We start from the raw sequence: 19,942 nt of genomic DNA, 5'->3' as shown, positions 1-19,942 counted from the left end.
CTCTCGTGAAAAGGAAGCAACTGGAAAGACACGACTCCTGTGTCCCGGTTGGGTAAAATGCTCAGAATCTGACAACAAGAAGGATTATTTCATTTTAAAAGGCGATGGTTCAAATAAAAACCACCTCACAAGCTGTGAAGAGACTGAAAATTTCACCAACAATCAGATTTATATTTTGAAGATTAAAATCTGTGCAATCGAGGGAATAAAAGTGTGCAGTTAGAGGAGGATTCTCTAAGTTGAGAATATTTCAACACTTGATCAAGAGAGAAAGAGAAATGAAATGAACCGAATGAGAATCGGCCGCAAAAACTGAGATTTCCTGTAAATCGAATCAAACTTGTCAGATGCAACACAAGCCCTCAAAATCTGCTCAGGCTTGAAATCGTCTGTGTTCAGACTTGTGAGAGTCCAAAAACAAACGGCTAGAATTCCAGGCCGGCGTTTTAGCTTCAGACTCTTTCGTTTCAGTTCTGCCAGGCGTCAATACCGAGAAGAGGGAAAGGTAAACACAAACACACCAATTTATCAATCAACACAACGGATGGCAAACCAACTGCGAGGCATGTGGGAGAAGGGAGGGTGTGTGTGTGTGTGTGTGTGTGTGTGTGTGGGGAGGGGGGTGGGGGTCTTCAGAAAGGCAAGTGCACCGGCGGCGGCAGCAGCCACGGCGGCAGCGGGGTGAAGGAGGGCTGCAGGGTCAAGGGAAGAGGCACCTTGCAACAGCTGGTCTCAATTATCCACGGAGCACTGCTGAGTGTACAGGAGCATGTGCGTATGCAAGTGTGTGTGTGTGTGTGTAGGGGTGAGGCATCAGAGGGGGAGGGCTGAGACCGCTGGCGCCAGGAGGGGTGCAACAGGTCAGGGAGGATGAAGATTATAAAAATACTAGCAGGCAGTTGGCCTTGGTCCTGCCGGTGAGCAGTGTGAGTGTGTGTGGTGGATACCGCTCTGCTGCCACAGTGCCACAGGATGTGGAAGAGCGTGTGTGTGTGTGTGCCTACTGTGCTACAGGGCGGTGTGTCTCTGCATACATCCTGTGAGATAACCTTCCTGGTTGAATAACAGGCACTCATCCAAACATGTTTGTATCAATGAAGATCGCCGCAGTGCAGATTATTAGAGATACGCTATTTAAAGCAGAGTTAAGTAACACACACACACACACACACACACGAATATTTAACAAACCAGAAGGTCAGATTTCACAATAAACAAATTAACCTGCCGAAGAGCACAGTATTTAAACTGATCAGATTAAGTGTCTTATTATAATTCATGTCTCAGATCTTAGTTTGAGTGAAGTTTTATGTACTCAGTAAAACCCTGATGTCCAGAGGTGTTCATCTGAGGCCTTCTTTTAATGAACAAAACAATGAGCAACAAACTGCCGAAAATGCTGGATGAGATACAAACTGACACCAATATACACTAACGTATTCATTTCTTTCGAATAAACCCTCAATATTTATTTTAAATCAGTAACTTTCTGCAGAAAGGAAATTTTTTGACTTTATTTAAAAATGAAACAACCCTGAGTTAAAACAAGACCTCAGACTTGAACTGCAATAAACTTTTGTTTTTTAATAATTTACTCTTGAAAATGAAAGAACAAAGCATTTCTCTTCACAACTGTTTAGAAAATCTTCACATTTGCTCTCATTAGATGGAAAAGTCTTATATTTGGATCTTAAAACAAAAAAATATTATCAATCCTTCAATACATTTCATTCATTTGAGGTAATAAATGACAGGAAACCTTGCTTTCCCGACACCTGCCATACCTCCATATACCCGAGTGTTCGCCGCCCTCTAGTGTTGAAAAACCTTCATCACAAGTAAAGTTCAGAGGACATGAACAGTTTATTTTGAACATGGAGTTGGTTTACAGTCCCTTCACACTTTTTTCTCCCAAATATTTTTTTTTGAACAAAATCAATCAAAAAATTTAAAAGAATTTTTGTTAAAGGAAAACTATAAAAATACAATTTGAGAGGTGAAAGAAAGAACATGCAGACCTGAATGGTGTAAGAATAAATAGGGAACTTAAAAAAAACAACAACCTGTAAATAAATATAGGACCAGAACAAAACCCAAATCAAATCTTTAAATAAAGTGAAACAAACTCCTGATGTAAACATGTTCATAAAAACACAGTTCGTTTTCAAGGTTTGTGCCGAAGTGGGAAAAATGGTCTTTTCCCTGCAAAGTTGACTTTAAAAAAGCCTCCCAGAAAAATCTATTGTGCGCTTTGATACATGATATCAGACTCAATCTCAATTTAAAAATTTAACAATTTCTCTGTGAAAATCCCGAGAACAAGTTGGAGTTCACATCTTCGTAGAACGGCTCATTTTGGTATAAAACACCTGCTGGTATAAACTGACCCCACAGAGACGCAGAGAGTCTTCCTCTGACCAGATCTTCCTCCTGACGTGCAGCAGGGAGTTTTCCTCTCACTGAAAGTGAAGCTGCGTTTTGGCCCTGGCGGACCCGTTCAGGCCGTTGGCCCCTCTGGCGTCTCCCTCGTTGCTGCTGGCCCAGCTGGCCTTCAGGGGGGTCAGCTCCGGAGCGATTATGTCTCCGTCCTGCACGAGAAAAAACAAAACAAAAACAAAACAAAACAACAGGGGCTTGGTCACGGGACGAGCGGCGTGGTGCGGCGGCCACAAAGCAACAGCCGACACGCCGTTTCAGAAAGGAGGCTGTCGAACCTGTCGGGGCTCTCCTAACATGTTTTTATGAGTAATAAATCTGATGTACTGTAAACTATCATATGATTCAAAACTAACCTATTAATCTAAAAGCTGCAGATTCAATCAAACATTTCCCCCTGAAGTGTTGCTGGAGCAGGTCGGCCGTACCTGAGGTTTGGAGAAGTTCTTGTCCATACACCACTGCACAAAGTGCTTCTTGGCCGCCTCCAAGCTCCTCTCGTCCGTCTTCTTGCAGTAGACTCTGATCAGCTGCTCAGCAAAGCACTCTGGGAGGAGTTTAGATACCTGACAGGCCCAGCAGCAGGTATTTCAAGACATTAAAGCAGAGACAGAAAGAAAAAAAAAGACTAAAGTAACTGGGGGGCCTCCATCTTTTAGACATCCAACTTAATGTTGTGGCTGAAAACGTACGAGTAACTTCAAGGTTCTGGAGCACAAAAGCTTTTTTTTTTTAAATTATCGTAATTGAGATTTATTTAAATGATTTTCATACCTACAACTAATTCACCTCAAATGCCTGTTGCTGGACTGTGGGGTGGGGGGTGGGGGGGGGAGAGGAGTGCATGACTGATGTATGAAGTTATTTCAGGATAAATTAAAAAAAAAATTAATGCGAGCAGCTTCAGGACAGGCACAAGAAAGAAATAGGAGTAACATGCACAAGGTGGCCTGTTTACATCTTTAATACTTTTTTTTAAGCTTCTGAGTATTTCATCAAGAAAAAAATTGGAAAGAAAGTAGAAAAACCACCTTAGAATAAAGAGTTTGGCTGGAGATGAGGTAGGATTTAAAACCTTCCTGCTGCTTGTACAAAGCCTCTTAATCATTATTAAAAGCTTCACCTGGTTCTTGCGTATCTGGATGGCTTTATTTTTGTCATCCTTGCAATAGAAGCGCACGTTGTTGATGGGGTTCTTCTCTTTCATCCCGTAGTCCATGACAATGGCCTGGGAGAGACGGAGAGACGGAGAGGCACTTCAGTGAAATCAGCAGGAAACTGTACAACGACGACAGAAGTCCCCCCCCCCCCCCCCCCCCCCCCCAGTGTTGCGTGAGAGACGCTCACAGTGACGATGAAGTCCTCCGGCTGCAGGTCGACTTCCTGAGAGCTGCTCTGAGGGACGGATGCAGCCAGTTCTGCTTCCCACTTCTTGATTGTCTCCTTTCAGAGAATTGGCCAAGACGAGATGTTTCCAGACATTAAAACCGGACTTTCAAAAGGCTAAAGACAGAACTCCGCACTCAATTTTGTCAACAGTTTCATACATATACAAAGAGATAATAAAAACATCTCAGCTGATATAAATTCACTTACTTTCATTACAACCAGCTTCTCATATTTAATATGCACTTATTAGAAACCTTTGATATTTACTTAACAACTTAATATGGCAAAAAAAACCAAACAAAAAAAACAAAAAAAAAAAATCATCATTTGCCAATAAATATAGCAACAATTATTTAGTTCAGTAAATTTCAGCTGTGACATTTTCATGTTTTATAAATTTGTTTAAACAATTCCCTGAATTTCTTTGGCTAGGCTCCACTAATAAAGACAGTTTGAAAAGTATGAAACATCAAACACTGACTGCAATTTACAGATTCATCATCACAAAGCGACTGATCACACCTCAAACACAAATAACAGAAACAATCTTGTGACTTCAACCAGTTAAACAGATACATTGTGACACTGTCACCGGCCTTTTGGAGTATTTACTCAACACACGATGGTATTTATTCAACACACACACACAGGACCGCTGCCTGTTTTCATGCTCTGCCTCTTTGCCAGGTAACAGAACCGATTATTCCGGTCTTCACTGCGGTTTTCTGCAGCAACACAACAAGCACATTGTGCCCCAGACTGCCGACACGAGCGGCCAGTCAGTGTTAAACACTGCAGGATGCACTTTAATCATGTTTCATTGTCAGAACAGACGCTCCTTTGTATTTAACTCACCACAGGGACATCGATCTAGAGTGTAACTCAACCAAAATGTTTAATTGTGTTGCTGTTAACGCTGGTCCTGGATTCAAGCTGCTGCTGAGCTGCAAGACATGGTTTAGGTGTTATCCTACTGAATATCTGAAACCTTTTACCCAAAACGGGCCGAGAGTCTTCTCTTTTAATACTGATCATTTGATTTCAACCCTCTGCCTGGTAAAATAAAGGTCAAATAAAGACACACACAGACACACACACCTGGCTGAGGTTGGTGGGCATGTTTGCTTCCTGAGTTGTTTGACCGAGACACTTGTAGAGGCGTCTGGTGGTGATGTTGTGCAGGATCTCTCTCGCCTCTTCCAGCTCCGGGGAGGAGGAGTAGAGGATCTGCTCAAATAAATGATCTGCAGGATGAAGGAGAGGAAGAAACGCTCAATAAAATCCAACCAAGGCCATCACAATCACTTTTTGTTTTAGTTATTATTGGTTTGAGAATTGTGTGCAGTTTATTAATCACATCTGTGGTGTGTCAGAGCATTAAGACAGACTAAAGCTGACCTGTCAGCTTGGTGTAGGCCTCCGGGTCGTCGATGGCCTCAGAGAGGGAGAACATCCTCCCTCCCGAGCCCCTGATCTTGATGTGTCTGTCTGCTTTTAAAAGAGCCTCAGTGATCCTGCAGAAACACGAACATGCCGCCATCACTTCCGAGAACATTCTGCTCCACGTGACAGTAGGACGTAGATAACGAAGCAAGAAGCAGCTGCGGAGCCGAGGCTCACATGATCTCGATGATGGTTCCGACTTTGTGCTGGTAGGCTCTCCTGTGGAGGCAGTTCCTGGTGTGGAACAGGTCGTACAGATTCCCCACTTCCTGTTAGAAGAATCGAGTTAGTGTCAAAGTGCGAGGTGAACTGATGACGACAGAACACTCTGGAAAGAGCAAACAAAAATACTTGAAGTCGACTGGATAAATGAAGAAGTTTGTTCGAAGAGGAGCACCTTGTCTCTGGTGCAGATGTTTTTCTGGCCGTCCACCTCACACACCCGGGCGAACTTCAGGAAGCGCCGATGGTCAAAGTTGTTCTGAATGCCGAGGTGGTAGCAATCCCTTCGATCAGAGGTTATTAACCGCGATTAACAAAAACTATTTGGAGGAAGTAAGTTCAACTAAATCACACCAACACATCAAGAAGTAGCACCTGGCGAAGTAATCCCACTTATCCACGTCGATGCCGTTTCTTTTGTTGGCCACGATTTCATACAGGAAGGACTTGTCCTCTGGACGGCCTTTATACGGCCACTGCGAGGAGATGAGGCAAGTCAGGAGTCGGCTGAACTAAACGGTATCATCAAGTCACAGTTCGTACGGTCAAAACCAACATGTAGGAAGTCAGAGGTAGGAGATAAGGACGCATGTGAGGGAGAGCGGCTGACTCACGTGAAGGCCGCGAACATTTCATCATCCAGACTGACCAAACGCTCCTCTCTGAGAATCACGGCTGCTAATTCTTACTTCCATCAACTTTAAAAGCAGTTATTTATTTATTCTTAAAAACATTGTGAGGATGGTATTTGATTGGATATCACTTCAATAAAATATAATCCATTAGGTTTCTCAATATATCAAGTGTTTAAAAAGGCAAACAACAATTTTCACCACACTCAAAAAAAAAAACAAAAACAAAACAAAAAAAAAACATCCATCTTAAAGGGAAGTCAGTCATGTTCGGGACAAGGCTGATGTTCTACTTGAAAGTAAGATGTTTGCATTTTAAAGAAGGGTTGTTTTGACTTTCCCTAAAGTCTGGAGCAAAAACCTAGAAAACAGTGGTTCTAGAGTTAAATCAACCAATCATAAAAGGACTAAAATGCTGAAGACATTCCTGAAAGAAATGACAACACTGACTCTTCGCTACCTTCTGGCTTTGAGTTGCGTTGGTGTCGAGTGGTCCAGCAATCTGCTCCTTGATGAAGTCCAGGTCCTCCTGCAGCACCAGGCCGTGCTGCTCCATCACTGGCTTCAGCTCATTGGCCTCCACCAGGTGGTCGAACATGGCCACAGAGGCCATCTCGTGCTGAAAAACACATTTCATTTTGCGCTGTCCTCTGACAGAAAGAAACTGATCTCTGCTGAAACGCGACAGGACACACACACACACACACACGTGAAATCCTGTCTAATCACTCACACTCGCCAGACCGCCGGCCTGTGGTCATAACTTTCATAATGGCCGTGTGCTCAGAGGCTCTTATCAGGTATCTTTATCTCTGTGGACACAACAATCAGCATCTGCTCCCTCAGCTTTCTCATTATCAAATTAAAATGACGTTAACTGCTCTGAAATTGTCGCTATAAAGCTTCTGTAAACATTACTTCAGCCAAACAGCTCATGATGCAAGAGAAACCTGATTAAACAGCTTGTAGGAAGAATTTCTAGATTTCTAGTAGTGGACTCGCCTCTGAAAAACAAAGTTGAGGCACAACTCAACTTTGTTTTTCTCCTTCTTAAATAGCTGTCCCAGCCACTGCCTGCCTCTTTCAGACTCAGTGTGGTAGCCTGTAGAAACAACATCTGGTTTCCTCTGTGTGGTTACATAAGCGCAGTGGTTAAATCAAGCTTTTTCCATCTTAGAAAGTTGCCAAAGGTGAAGCCAGTGCACAAAGCTCCCCTCCACTGACTGTCCATGAATTTTAGAATTCATTTCAAGATTCCCCCGCCTTTCCTCTCTCAGCTGCTTCACCTCTACGCTCCTGCTCGGTGCCTCAGGTCAGCTGATCAGCTGATCCTGAAGGTACTCAGGTCCAAGTGTAAGCCGAGAGGGGACAGATCTTTTTCTGTTGCTACCACAGAGCATCAGACTGGACCCCTCACTGTCCACTCCATTCCTTGGCTTTTTACCGAGCCTGTCTTTGTCTTTTAATTGTAGTTAATCTGACACTTTATGTTTTTATATGTGCAGGACTTTGGTTCAGCCCCAGCTGTTTTTAAAGTGCTATAAAAATGGCAGGCGCCGGGCGTGAGCCTCTCCGGGGACAGTAGCGTAAAGCATGTGAAAGCGGGGCCTCACGATCCTTCTGACTTTCTGGGTTTTAAGCAGATGTCAGAAAAGCCACCACAGGGATAACTGGCCTGTTCATAGCGACGCCGCTTTTTGATCCTTCGATGTCAGCTCTTCCTATCACTGAGAAGCGTTGGATTATTCACTCACTAAAGGGGAACGTGAGCTGGTTTAGACCATCGTGAGACAGATTAGTTTTACCCTCCTGATGATGTGTTGTTCCAGCAGTCCTTCAGGCCCAGCCTGAGACTCTCCTCAGTTTTTATCTTTGTCTCTTTATTATACTTTATCTTGCCATTAATGCTGATAGGTTTTTATGTCTATTTGCATGGAGCACTTTCGTTCAGCTGTTTCTTTAAAAGTGTCATGTCAATAAAGTTGAGTTGAGAGTGGAAATGAAACTCAGACTGAAGTGAGAAGCCTCATCAAGCCCTTTTTTACTGTGATGGATCAGTTTATTGCAGATGCACATGTGGGTAATTAGTGCTACATCAGTGCAATGAAACCCACGTTAGAGGAAGGATTGAAACATTTGTTTTCTTTCTTGCTCTCTCATATAATAAATAAGAGTCGCTTCTCACCTTCCAGTCAAGTCCTGGTCGAGCTTTGGGGATGAACATACCATCGAACATGTGGGAGAACGGTCCATGTCCTGGAGAGAGAGATAAACACAACGTGAGTGAGTGTGTGTGTTTGTGCGTGCGATCATTCTTCCTCATTATCAAGCAGTAATCAAACCACATTCTTCTCAAGTCAACCAGATCATTTATCTACAAGATTATAAACCTTTTCCAGAAAGCAAAGGAGAAGAACTTTGTGCCAATTTAAAAGTCATTATAGCAGACTCAGATAATTCATCTGCATGTCGTGTGTCTGATATGAAAGCCGTTCCTCAGCACCCACCCAGGTCGTGGCACAGGCCGGCGATCTGCACACACAGGATGTCTCTGCAAGAGATGAGCAGCTCCGGCTGCCTCTCGTTCAAAGCTTGAACAAGACGTCCTGCCAGATGACAAACCCTGGCAACACACAACAAAGCAGTTCGGACTCAATCCAGACGTGTGGTAGAACAGTTTGTCTCTGGCTTCGCCGACATAAACAAACCGCTCCCCGCTGCAAAAGTTTGTTTAAAGGCCGTGAGCTCCAAAGCCAGCAGCAAACTTGTTTCAGCACCTTTAGCTTCACTGGTGTCCCTTATGAAAAGGCTGAAGCGACAGATGTGGTGATATTCTAATAGACAAGAACAGTAGGAAAAAAACTGTTTTCAAACACATGCTTATACGAGAGACCCCCGCCACAAGCTTCCAAGCAAGAAATAATTTGTTTTATCTTTTATGTGAACTTTGGTAAAAGACAGGAAAGAAATTCTCTTCATCTCAACAGGAATCAGTTTTGTTGGTTCTTAAATTTTCAGTTTATTCTCACAAAATGAAACTATCTTTAAGAAGAACCTCTTGCTAATGTTTGAGTGAGTGAGGGTCTCACTTTGTCAACCCCACAGTATTCATCTTTTGTTGGTTGTAAAGTTTGTCACTTCGTAAATCTAACATCGGATTAGCTGTCCAAGTTTAAAGTTTTCATTGCACTTTAATCCCAAAAGGGAAATTTTGTTTGCTCTGTCCACCCCGGCACACCCACCCAGTGCAGATTTTATTGGGTTTGAAAACATTTGTACGGACTCTCCACTCACTATTGGTCAAATCAACAAACCATCACAGCCTGATTTAGGGAAAAAAGAACATACAAAAAACATCAACTGTGGCTATTTTGCATTTTGCTTCTGCCAGTCGTTTCAGCTGTGAAGCGTTTAGGGGACATAATTTCTATTTCAAACTCTCCATTAAATGTTTATAATGCAGTACGAGGAATCTTAAGGAATAATTATCTACACACACCTCTTTAGATGGTTTTGAGTCAGACCTTGAATTTGCAAATGCACAGAATTGTTTTTATACACGTTTTGATGCTTTCGATTTTAGTCAGGAAATACAGGAAGTGAGTCATGAAGTAAGTGACGATCAGCACCTTTTTATTTCCTGGGAGGATGTTGAAAAATCCTTCTGTTCCCTCAAACCAAACAAAAGCTATGGTCCCGATAACATATGCGGCCGCTTGTTGAAATCTTGTGCACAGGAACTGAGCTCTATTTTTCAGCACATTTTTAATCAGTCTCTAAAGAGGCAGCATGTGCCAAGAGTCTGGAAGGACGCCGTTTTCATCCCTGCCCCAAAAATTAGTATTCCTAAAACCCTCAATGATTTCCGACCAATCGCACTGACATCGATTGTAATGAAATGTTTCGAGAAAATTGTTAGATCTGAAATTCTGAAGTATACTGAGCATGACCTTGATCCCATGCAATTTGCTTATAGATCTAACAGAGGGGTAGAAGATGCTACAGTCACTCTATTACATTTGATTTTTAAACATCTGGAGGGGATAGGAACACATGCAAGACTCCTATTTATTGATTTTTCATCTGCTTTTAATACAATCCAACCCCATGTTTTAACCTCAAGGCTTTTAGACCATTTTAACATTAGCCACAATCTTGTGGGCTGGATTCTGAACTTTTTAACTGAAAGGACACAGAAAGTGAGAGTGAATGGAACTGTCTCGGATCAGGTTACATCCTCCACTGGATCCCCACAAGGATGTGTGTTGTCTCCTCTCCTGTTCATTCTGTATACAAACATGTGCCGCAGCAACAGAGAGGACAGAACTATTTTAAAGTATGCAGATGACACAGTTATTGTTAGCCGGTTGAAAAACAATGAGACGAGCCATGGCCCAGTTGTTGATGATTTTCTGGATTGGTGCAGTAAATCTTTCCTTGAGATGAATATCTCCAAAACAAAAGACATGATCATCGACTTTTGGAAAAACAGGCCTCCCAATCAAGAGGCCACAGTTTTAAAGGGTCAGATAGTGGAGTGTGTTAACACATACAAATATCTCGGAACCATAATCGACAATGAACTGAAATTTGAAGCAAACTGTGAAGCTGTGTGTAAAAAAGGACGCCAGCGCCTGTTTTGTCTGAAAAACTGTCCATTTTTAACATTGACAGGACTATATTGATCCTGTTTTATCGTGCCTTTATCAAATCGGTTTTATCCTTTTGTCTTGTTTCATGGTTTGGAAATGTGTCCTTAAAAAACAAAAGCTACTTGCACCAAATCGTTAAACGGTCCAGCAAGCTGATTGGAGAGTCTCAGCTTCACCCACAATTGCTGTACACCAACCAGTTACAGAGGGTAGCAAACTCGGTTGTAAGAGATGACTCCCACCCTCTTAACGGTGAATTTCAGCTGCTCCCTTCAGGTCGGAGGTTCAGGGTACCTGCCTGTAAAACTAAACATTATAAAAGCAGCTTTGTACCAGCAGCAATTTGTGCTCTAAACAAATGAGAGGAACTGAAATATAACTAATATAGTTACCTTTCAAATTAGTATTATTTATGGTTTTATTGGGGCTATCTCCTTGGTTTTAGCTGCAGCACTGTCGTCTCTTTGTCTTGTCTTGTGTTGTTTTTAGGTGTGTGTTATAAAATGGGAAGACTCACTCACTGTAAACTGAATTTACCTAAGGGTACAATAAATATTTTGAATCTTGAATTTCAAACTCTCCATTAAATGAGTGTAATGCAGTACGAGGAATCTTAAGGAATAATTATCTACACACACCGTGCAAAATGTACATATGAGGAAACATACCCAATGCTGTGTTCAAAGCGGTTGTGGGACGCTCCAGGAAAAACAAAGTAGGTTCCTCCGAGCTGCTTGATGTTTCGTAACCTCTGGAACTGAGGGGTGTCGATGATTTTGATGAGAAGCGGATGCAACTCCACGTGTCCGTGGATGGGATCGTTGAAGACCTGGAAGCACAAAGGACACAAAACAGGCATAAAGAAAAAGAAGAAGAAAGCCAACCATGATTTTGAAATTAGATTCAACAAAAGGATTCATATCCTGAAATACAAGACTGGAGGAGGCCCTGGCTTCAACTTCTATTAGTGGTGTAGTGTGTTTGATAGGCAGGTATACACCATACCCCAAAACTCTGAAATCAGGCAAAGGACACCCTGACAGGAAAGTGGCTCAACAGTCACCCAAAGCACAATAATGAGGTAAATTAAATCTTCCATGAGGCTCATTTTAACGTTGGGTTAGGAGTTGTATTGGAAGGTGCTGCTTGACAGACAGGAACATATACGACAACAGCTGTGTACCATGAATGTTAATAATAATAATAATAATGCATTGGTTTTATATAGCGCTTTTCAGGACACTCAAAGACGCTTTACATGTTGTCTAAATTAGATCCAATATAGGAAATATAAATGAATGCAATGCTTTTTTAAATGTCTAATTTGATCCAAGCCCAAAAAAGATTCTCCCCCCACCCGTCAATACTTTGAAGTCTCGTTGAGCAACACACTGAAGCCCAAATGAATGGATTGACATGTTTCCTGAAACTGACAGGTTCTCGTTTTGAACGGTACCTTGTATGAATCGCTCCTCGTCTGCCACAGCTTCCTGAGGCTGTGCAGGATCTGCAGACGGTCACCGAGACACCTGAGCAGAGGGGATGGCCAGAGGGGGGGGGGAGGGGGTCAGCTGCAGGTTCATGGAGGATTTTTGTCCACTGAACCATTTCTCTGTGAGGACACGCTTACGTGACGCCGATCCTCTGCAGGTCCGGGTCCGTCAGGTATCGCAGTCCGACGCCGGTGACTTTTTCCTCTGCAAGACACAAACGCAGTCCCGGCTAGCGTCGGTGACAAGCCCCGTAAAGGCTTGAACCCGTCTTAATTAAGGCGACAAAGCCGCAAAACCCACCTCTGAACGTATTTTCCCACTTTTCGAGACCCTCTGTCCGCAGATAGCGGCACGTTCCCTCCACTCCCCACCGCGAGTAGTCCGCGTCAAGCAGCTGCTCCGCGGACACACGTTTCTGCGGCGTCGTGAAGCTGTCCTCCGGCTCAGAACTCGCCTGTGACGGCCGCTTCCGACTCTCCATGTCTGGCTGGTGAAGGTTAGTGAAGCATAGACGAGACAGTCTGACTGCCACAGCTGATCGTCCTGCACCGAAGCCAGCGCCTCGCTGAAAAGACCCGGGTTTTGTGTCTGTACCGGCGCGTGAAGCTAACTGCAAAACACTAACACCACTTCCGCTCCCGTCTTTTCAGAATACAAGTCTGCTCAAGGCTCAGATGAAGTTAATCATGCCATCGTCCATTCATCTTGCTGTTCTGGACACTCGGCTGAAGAGACGTGCTGAGCCGTCAAATAATCAACATTTATTGTGGCTGCAATCCGAACACGACATGGAATGAAATGATCACTCAGAAATACAATAATAAACAATAAACTGGCAGTGTACATTCCAGTGAAATATAGGGACTATTAGACTGCAACTATTATCAAGGTGAAATTTAATCACCATTAACTAAAAAAAAAAAAATAAAAGAACTATTTCCTTTAGAAGAGGCTTTCCTGTAAGAGTGAATCAACGGAATTCATCCATTCATACATTTTTCATATCCAATTCAAATTTCACATCAAGGCAAATTTTGAACATATTATCTATGAAACGAGAAGAGATGTCTTTTCCTGCACAACAAACTCTTTTTATTGACTGCAATGATATGATTGACCTCACTGAAGACAAACATCAGCAAAGAGGCCCACAGCTGTGATTTACTTTGAAAGTTCAACTCTTTTGTTTCCGGTATGTCATGTGATACTTACGGGCCACTTGATGAGGGTGGCTCCAGATTGATGACAGATGGGCGGGGCTTAAAATAAAACGGAGCCAATGAGAGCGGAGAGCTGACGCTGAACGGTGATTACGTATTTTGACGCAGCGGATGGCGCTAAAGCTTCTTTCTCCTCTTTCAAGCATTCAGTCACGTGGTCAGCATGAATCCCTTCCAGCTGACTTGTTGTTTCTAAGTTTTTAATGATACAGGAGAGGATTTAAAACAAAAATATCTTTGGAGAGTCATTATCTCAGTAAAAATGTTTGACTTATAAAGTGTTCTCACTGTTGACGACATCAGGAAACTGTCTCTAAAATGAGCAAACTATCTTACCGGTGTTAACAGTTATTATACTAGCAAGTGCAACCAATATTTCACTGCAGTAATTTGGGACAATCTCACACTCACAAAGTCAACAGGTCTTCATGAGAATTTTATCCTTTAATCTTTAACCATATTTCATAATGTCTATCACTAACTATCGTCCCACCTGCTTAAGATGGCAGCAGAGCTGAGCCACTATGGGTCACATGTTCTGGAGCTGTCAGGCTTTGAACATTTTCTGGAAAAAACATATGTGAGGTCCTTTCATACATGTGTAAAAAATTGACAACACCCTCCCCATTCATGATTAATCAATTAATGTTTTAAAATAGTAAAACATATGTTTCTGAACAAAGATTAATCATGATTAATCATAACCATTCCACAGCAACTCAGTTATTAACTCGATTAAAAATTGTCATCATTAAAGGAGGTGTAATTGCATGAATTTGACATGAACACAAAACATTTACTTGAGACCAGAGACCATTTTTAATAAAATCCTCTTGAATATGATTAACTACAGTCACAACCACAGATGATTTAAGAAAAAAAAATCACTCAATGATCAAATAACAACAATCCCATAAGTTCATTTCAACTCTTAATCTATGTTTCTGAAATCCTTAAGTTCCTTTCTGAGAGATAATTTTAAGTGCAAAATCTTTCAAACAAAACTGTGTGCCACCAGTGATAGACAATAAAAAGTTGATGATAAAGACATGAAAAGTGCTGCTTTAAAACATTCAAGACAGAATCCTGTAATCATGTCAAACACACAAAAATTTACATGAAACCATCAAACTCAAACTCTGTTTCGAAAAATAATGATGTCTACATTAAGCCACATAACTTAAAACCCAACACCACAAAACATTTAATATGCTTTCGCCCAAAAATGTATCCTCAATAAGACTCTGTTGCATGTGCTGCTCAAGCTCAGTGATGATTGATCAACATAGCTGACTATCCAGTATATAGGTAAAAATAATATGGAACATTTCTTACTGACTGTCAAACCTCTAGAAAGACTTAATATAGTAAGCACCATAGGATGCTATTGATTTAGAAAAAAAAAGGAAGATTTTCACACCCAACATCATTTTTATGCCTGATGTTTGTCTCATTTTAATTTTATGTACCAAGTGTCAGAGTATCCTTCCCATCAGTTTTGGTCTTCATCGTCAGCATCTTCAAGAAGCAACTGTATTTAAGGAGAAGAACAGGTAAAGGTTAGAGTTTTAATAAGAGAATCGTTCAGTTTTAGTGATTTTTCAGTAGCTGTTCAGGCTGCACCAATGGTAACAACAAAAGGCTGTAAGTGCTTCTGTGACTGATAAATAAGGGAAGTTTTTGAAATGTTGTGAAAACTAAAAAAATAAACAGTAGAAACTTCTCTCTCTCTATATATATATATTTTTTATATTGATTTTATATTCGTGAGAAAAACTTTTAAATTTACTTGAGAGAGTAACATTGTAGAATTTGATGCCTGTGCTGATGCTGAGACTTTCAGAATTAGGATGAAGAGCCTTTCATGTCTCTGCAAAGAGCTGGTCTCATTCATTGTTTATGCTTAACATTATTAAGTGACTCCAAGAAACTCTCAGAAAGACAAATGGCCAAGAATACTGGATGGGTCAGAAGAAACTCTACTGATTCAAAACTCAGACACATTATTTTTAATCATTTCATCACCAGCAAGTCACTAATGTGATTGATTATTCAAGGTCCAAATATTACCTGGCTATCAACAAAAGCTGATTGTTTGCACCAGGTGGAGAATCTCTTCTTGGCCTCTTCCAGCCTGTTTTTTGTCGTCTCATCATTCTCTGTGTTCTTCCAGTAAACTCTGAAGATCCTCTCACAAAAACGCTCTGGGAGAAGATTGGCTCTCTGGCAAGAATGACGTCAACATAAGTTCAAGAACTGAGTTATCAAAACAAACTGGCGAAAAAAAAAAAGCCACATAAGTTCATCTATTCAGTAAGTTACAGTAAATGGTCAGACATTTACTCACAACAAACGTTTTCTTTAGTCATTGAATTTTTATTCACCTGGTCTTGCCGGATACGGAGTCCTGTCTCTGGTGCATCCTTTCGGTAGAAAAACACGTTGCGAACAGGATCCTTGTCTCTCTTCCCATAGTCAAAGATGAAGGGCTAAAAGACAAAATTGGGATATAAAGTTTTATTTATCTGAGCCTTTGGAGAAGTAGGAGACATTTACAAATAAAAAGACAAATGAAGTGAAAGTAATTAAATAGAAAACTCACATAAACTTCAATGCTGTCACGAGGAATGACGTCTCCAGGAACAGCTTCCATTGCAGCTTTCAGGTCAGTGATCAGCTGTGATTTCTGTATGATGGAGGACAAACCATTAGCTTCAGTGTTATTTCTGCAGTGATAGTTTTAGTTGGAACTCTGTTCTTTGTCTTACCTCCTCCTCTGTTATGTGTTCTGACCGGTTGTTTCTCTTAAGTGAGAAAAGTTGGGATAAGACAGTGATTTATGAAACAGGAAGTGACAGTACATTGACATCAAACTAATTAGAGTCTGTTTTTTTCTTTTTGCCTTTTGATTACAGTGTAATAATATTAAATGTTTGCCCAGCTGTTTTCAGAGGGACTTTCAAATGTGATGAAAATGCAGTGAGATATTAGCAGTTTATCTGATCATCTGTTTTGTCTGAAGCTGAATGTCAAACTGATATAATATAATCTTATTGCATACCTTGGCTTCACCCACAAACTTGTACAGGTTTCTTTTGTGGATATGCCTCAAAATCTCCCTTGCTTCCTGCAGCTTAGGTTCAGTGGAATGCAGGATTTTTTCAAACACTTCATCTACAGGACAAAACAGGAAGTGAAAATGACCCATTAATCACAGAGAAACCATTGAACATTGACTTTGTACATGCTTTGGGCTCCTACTTATTAAACAGATAAACACATATCCAGTACTCTTCAATTCATTTTGTACAACGATTTACTTGAAATGAGTGGAATCATTTCTGCTCAAACTTGACATCATACAAAGACAAACAGAAATCAAAATATATCACAGGCAAAGTATAGGTTGAGTCAGTGTGTCAGTGTCTGAGAGGATTTTGCTCTTTATTGCTCTCAAATATAGTGAAAAAAGTTACTCAATGAACACATTTAACTAAAAGTCACGTAAACACAGCAGCCACTGTATGGAGTGAGATACAGATCTGATGTAAACACCATTTGATGTGTTGACAAGTTTCAAATAATATTTGGAATAAAGTTATCATCCAGTAACCTGTCAGGTTGATGTATTTGTCCAAGTTGCTGATGGCTCCAGAGAGGTTGAGGAACCGGTCAGCTTTTACAAAGGCATCAGTGATCCTGGAGAGGCAGACCCAGTTTAATAAACACTTGATCCATATCAGACAAGAGAACAAACTGTTTGGTTACACTGACATAAGGAGGGCACTTACATAATTCCCACATTTTGGGTCACTCTGTGTTGGCAGACTCTTCTGTGGAGACTGTACCTTGAGTAGAACATGTCGTACAGATTGCCCACTTCCTGTCAACACCACATTCTACGGTTTAGTCACAGCAAATCAAAAACTTGCTTGGAAGCTAAAAGAAACCAGGATTCATCACCTTTTCTCTCATACAGATGTGATTCCTTCCATCCACCTCACACACCCGGGCAAACAAGAAGAAGCAGCGAAAGTCAAAGGTGTTCTTGAGACCCATGTGGAGGCAGTCTCTGAAATGAAACACAGTGAGGATAGGAACCAGCAAAATTGGTATGGACATAAATGAAATTGCTCTCAGCTCCAGATAATGCTGCCGGAAGATATTCACCTGTTTCAGTAGAGGCAACAGATAACAGTTCACTGATTGACATAAAAACCTGAATGAATGTTCTATGAAAAATACTGCACCTCTCCAGGTAGTCAAACTTGTCCACATCAATTCCATTCAGTTTGTTTGACACAATTTCATAGAGGAAAGACTTTTCCTCACCACGACCTTCAAAGGGCCACTGTGAAGGAAACACTATGAAATGAGACACAAACAGGACAGGCCACTGATTTCATGATATTATTCAAGAGTGGTCCTGTACCTTGTCCTGAACTTTCGTTGGATTTATCATCTCTTTGATGAAAGTCAGGTCCTCTTTTTCCAAGCGAATCTTCTTCTTCTCATCAATAATCTCATCTTCCAGTTTATATTCCTTCACCAAGTGGTCAAACAACTCTTGAGATGCTTTCTCATGCTGAAAATTATACAGATATTAAAAAGAAATTTGCACTTTCTACTCTTCACTTCTTGATGTTCACAGTGTCCTTAATTTTATTTAAATTAGAAAATGTTTCTAGATGTAGCATATGAAAGCAAAGACAACTTGATTTTCTAAATCATTTCATTATTTTGTTGACATTTATCACGTGGTTATGAATATGAACATCGGTCATTTGAAACTCTACTTACTTCCCACTGGTTTTGGCGTCCAAGTACCCTTGGAATGAACATTTGGTCAAACAGGTGAGAAAAGGGCCCGTGTCCTAAACATTTAGGAATAAATTAATATTAACCTCAGTTGTTGTCTGTTAAATATGAAGGGTTAATAATGACATTTTGAAATATTAAACCAGGTCCTTCATTGGCAGAACAAACAATCACAATTCTATATTTTTTCTCGTAACTATTTCATAAATCTTCAGTCTTACTTGCTGTAAAGTGTAAAGTAAATGCACCTGAAATAGAGACCATGATGAGACTCAAATAAATCCATTTCCACACCAGTGTACTCGTACATAATTTAATTTTCCCCCCTACAAACAACTGTGACCTGAGGTGAGGAATTGGTGACAAATAAAAGTCTTCAAATGTCACAAGATATTGTAGCGACCGCGGGGGTCGCCAGGGTCGCTAGAGAGCCTCTGCCCCATACTGCTGTTCTGGGGAGGCCCCGGGGCATGATGGGAGCTCCCCGTTCGGGACTTTTGGGGCCATATGTGGGGGTTCTGTGTTTATTTGCGTTTCCTTTCATTATGATTGTGTTTTGCATTATTGTGTGCTGTTTGTGTCCTTTTATGTTCATTATCTGTCGGACCGTGGGCCAGAGGGGTTGCTTGGGGGGTGACGTGGGGCCTACAGCCGCTATTAATTTGTCTCGGTGTTGACGTGTCATGTTCCCTTGCTTGGTTGTTATCACAATAAAGCTTCAGTTGAGCAATAGAGCAGCCCTCGCCTCGTCTTCTTGCCCGCAAGTCGCTGCTCGAATGCCACAATATTTAACGTCATGTTTTCACCTGACACACATCTGTTTTGATTATCAACTTGTAATCTGATGATTTGTTCTACTGCACGCGATGTTTCAGTAGTTTCATGATGTGAAACTACTCCTGCAGGTGTGAGTTAAGTTTCCTCTGATAGAAAGCTGAGTGACATGAGCCACACTTGAAATGACTTGACTCAGTAAAGATGATAATTTTGGCTGTTGGCTTCTGAATGGTGCAACATTTCTCATGTCACTTTTAAATGTACAGAAATACATTAAATTATGGAACTGAATGCATGACTTACCAAGATCATGACAAAGACCTGCAATTTGCACACAGAGGATGTCTTTGTCATCGATGTCGAGCTCTGGTTGCCTTGATCTCAGAGCTTTTGCTAACTCTCCTGCTGAGTAGGCCACCCTGTATAACCAGAGAAACAGCATGGACAGAAAAAAAAATACAGCTACACTTCAACTCCATTTGTTTTGGTTGATTTTTACAGAAACTTCATTAGAGACTGGTACTTGTTGTTACAGCCATGTGAAGAGGATCTGATGAACAAAATTATTCACGAAGGTACACTTTCTGTTAATATTATACAAAAATATTTGACAGCTTGTCACCAAACGTGTCCACCAAACACTTTGGTGGACACGTTATAATCCGCACATTCACTACGCTGTAAAATATTAATGCAAATTTACGAGATTGAGTGTTTTGGGGTTGTTGGATTTTGTATTTGATGAGTTTGACAAGGGGGAACAAAAATACCATTCACCTCCATTGTGTCCGTCCCGAAAACCTTCCCCGACTCGCCTCTGAATAAACAACAGCTCGCCCTCACAAAAAAAGTAAGTATGC

At 41.2% G+C, this 19,942-nt stretch overlaps 2 protein-coding genes across 2 annotated transcripts; both read right to left on the bottom strand.

Moving 5' to 3' along the window:
• Nucleotides 1–1,844: 1,844 nt before the first annotated feature.
• LOC115408355 (SAM domain and HD domain 1) lies at nt 1,845–12,844 on the bottom strand. The gene is made up of 16 exons (XM_030119066.1): nt 12,568–12,844; nt 12,405–12,471; nt 12,231–12,303; nt 11,443–11,603; nt 8,630–8,745; nt 8,308–8,378; nt 6,583–6,741; nt 5,866–5,966; nt 5,666–5,774; nt 5,446–5,537; nt 5,224–5,339; nt 4,924–5,069; nt 3,784–3,879; nt 3,560–3,664; nt 2,865–3,002; nt 1,845–2,588 (listed from the first exon to the last, which is right to left on the bottom strand). The coding sequence occupies exons 1-16, from the start codon at nt 12,746–12,748 to the stop codon at nt 2,457–2,459; spliced, it is 1,863 nt and encodes a 620-aa protein (XP_029974926.1). The 5' UTR covers nt 12,749–12,844; the 3' UTR covers nt 1,845–2,456.
• Nucleotides 12,845–14,287: 1,443 nt separating this feature from the next.
• LOC115408385 (deoxynucleoside triphosphate triphosphohydrolase SAMHD1-like) lies at nt 14,288–19,500 on the bottom strand. Its single transcript, XM_030119108.1, has 13 exons — nt 19,386–19,500; nt 18,288–18,361; nt 17,920–18,072; nt 17,738–17,838; nt 17,451–17,559; nt 17,279–17,370; nt 17,101–17,186; nt 16,549–16,661; nt 16,256–16,291; nt 16,090–16,173; nt 15,872–15,976; nt 15,558–15,710; nt 14,288–15,018 (listed from the first exon to the last, which is right to left on the bottom strand). Exons 2-13 carry the CDS (start codon nt 18,327–18,329, stop codon nt 14,980–14,982), a joined length of 1,113 nt encoding a protein of 370 aa, XP_029974968.1. The 5' UTR covers nt 18,330–18,361; nt 19,386–19,500; the 3' UTR covers nt 14,288–14,979.
• Nucleotides 19,501–19,942: the final 442 nt, after the last annotated feature.

This window comes from Salarias fasciatus, chromosome 20 (genome assembly GCF_902148845.1).
Source record: "Salarias fasciatus chromosome 20, fSalaFa1.1, whole genome shotgun sequence".
In the NCBI taxonomy this organism is placed as follows: Eukaryota; Metazoa; Chordata; class Actinopteri; order Blenniiformes; family Blenniidae; genus Salarias; species Salarias fasciatus.
This window is presented reverse-complemented; position numbering and strand designations above follow the sequence as displayed.

Bases quoted from the DNA above. Each gene is read 5' to 3' on its own strand.
- LOC115408355 (XM_030119066.1), bottom strand. From the start codon at position 12,748: ATGGAGAGTCGGAAGCGGCCGTCACAGGCGAGTTCTGAGCCGGAGGAC. The intron at 11,604-12,230 runs GTACCGTTCAAA...TTGTGCTTCCAG, and splicing joins CGAGGAGCGATTCATACAAG to GTCTTCAACGATCCCATCCA. The intron at 5,538-5,665 runs GTGCTCCTCTTC...TTCTTCTAACAG, and splicing joins ACATCTGCACCAGAGACAAG to GAAGTGGGGAATCTGTACGA.
- LOC115408385 (XM_030119108.1), bottom strand. From the start codon at position 18,329: ATGTTCATTCCAAGGGTACTTGGACGCCAAAACCAGTGGGAA. The intron at 16,662-17,100 runs GTTACTGGATGA...TTTGTCCTGTAG, and splicing joins CAAATACATCAACCTGACAG to ATGAAGTGTTTGAAAAAATC. The intron at 16,292-16,548 runs GTATGCAATAAG...TTCTCACTTAAG, and splicing joins AGTTTGTGGGTGAAGCCAAG to AGAAACAACCGGTCAGAACA.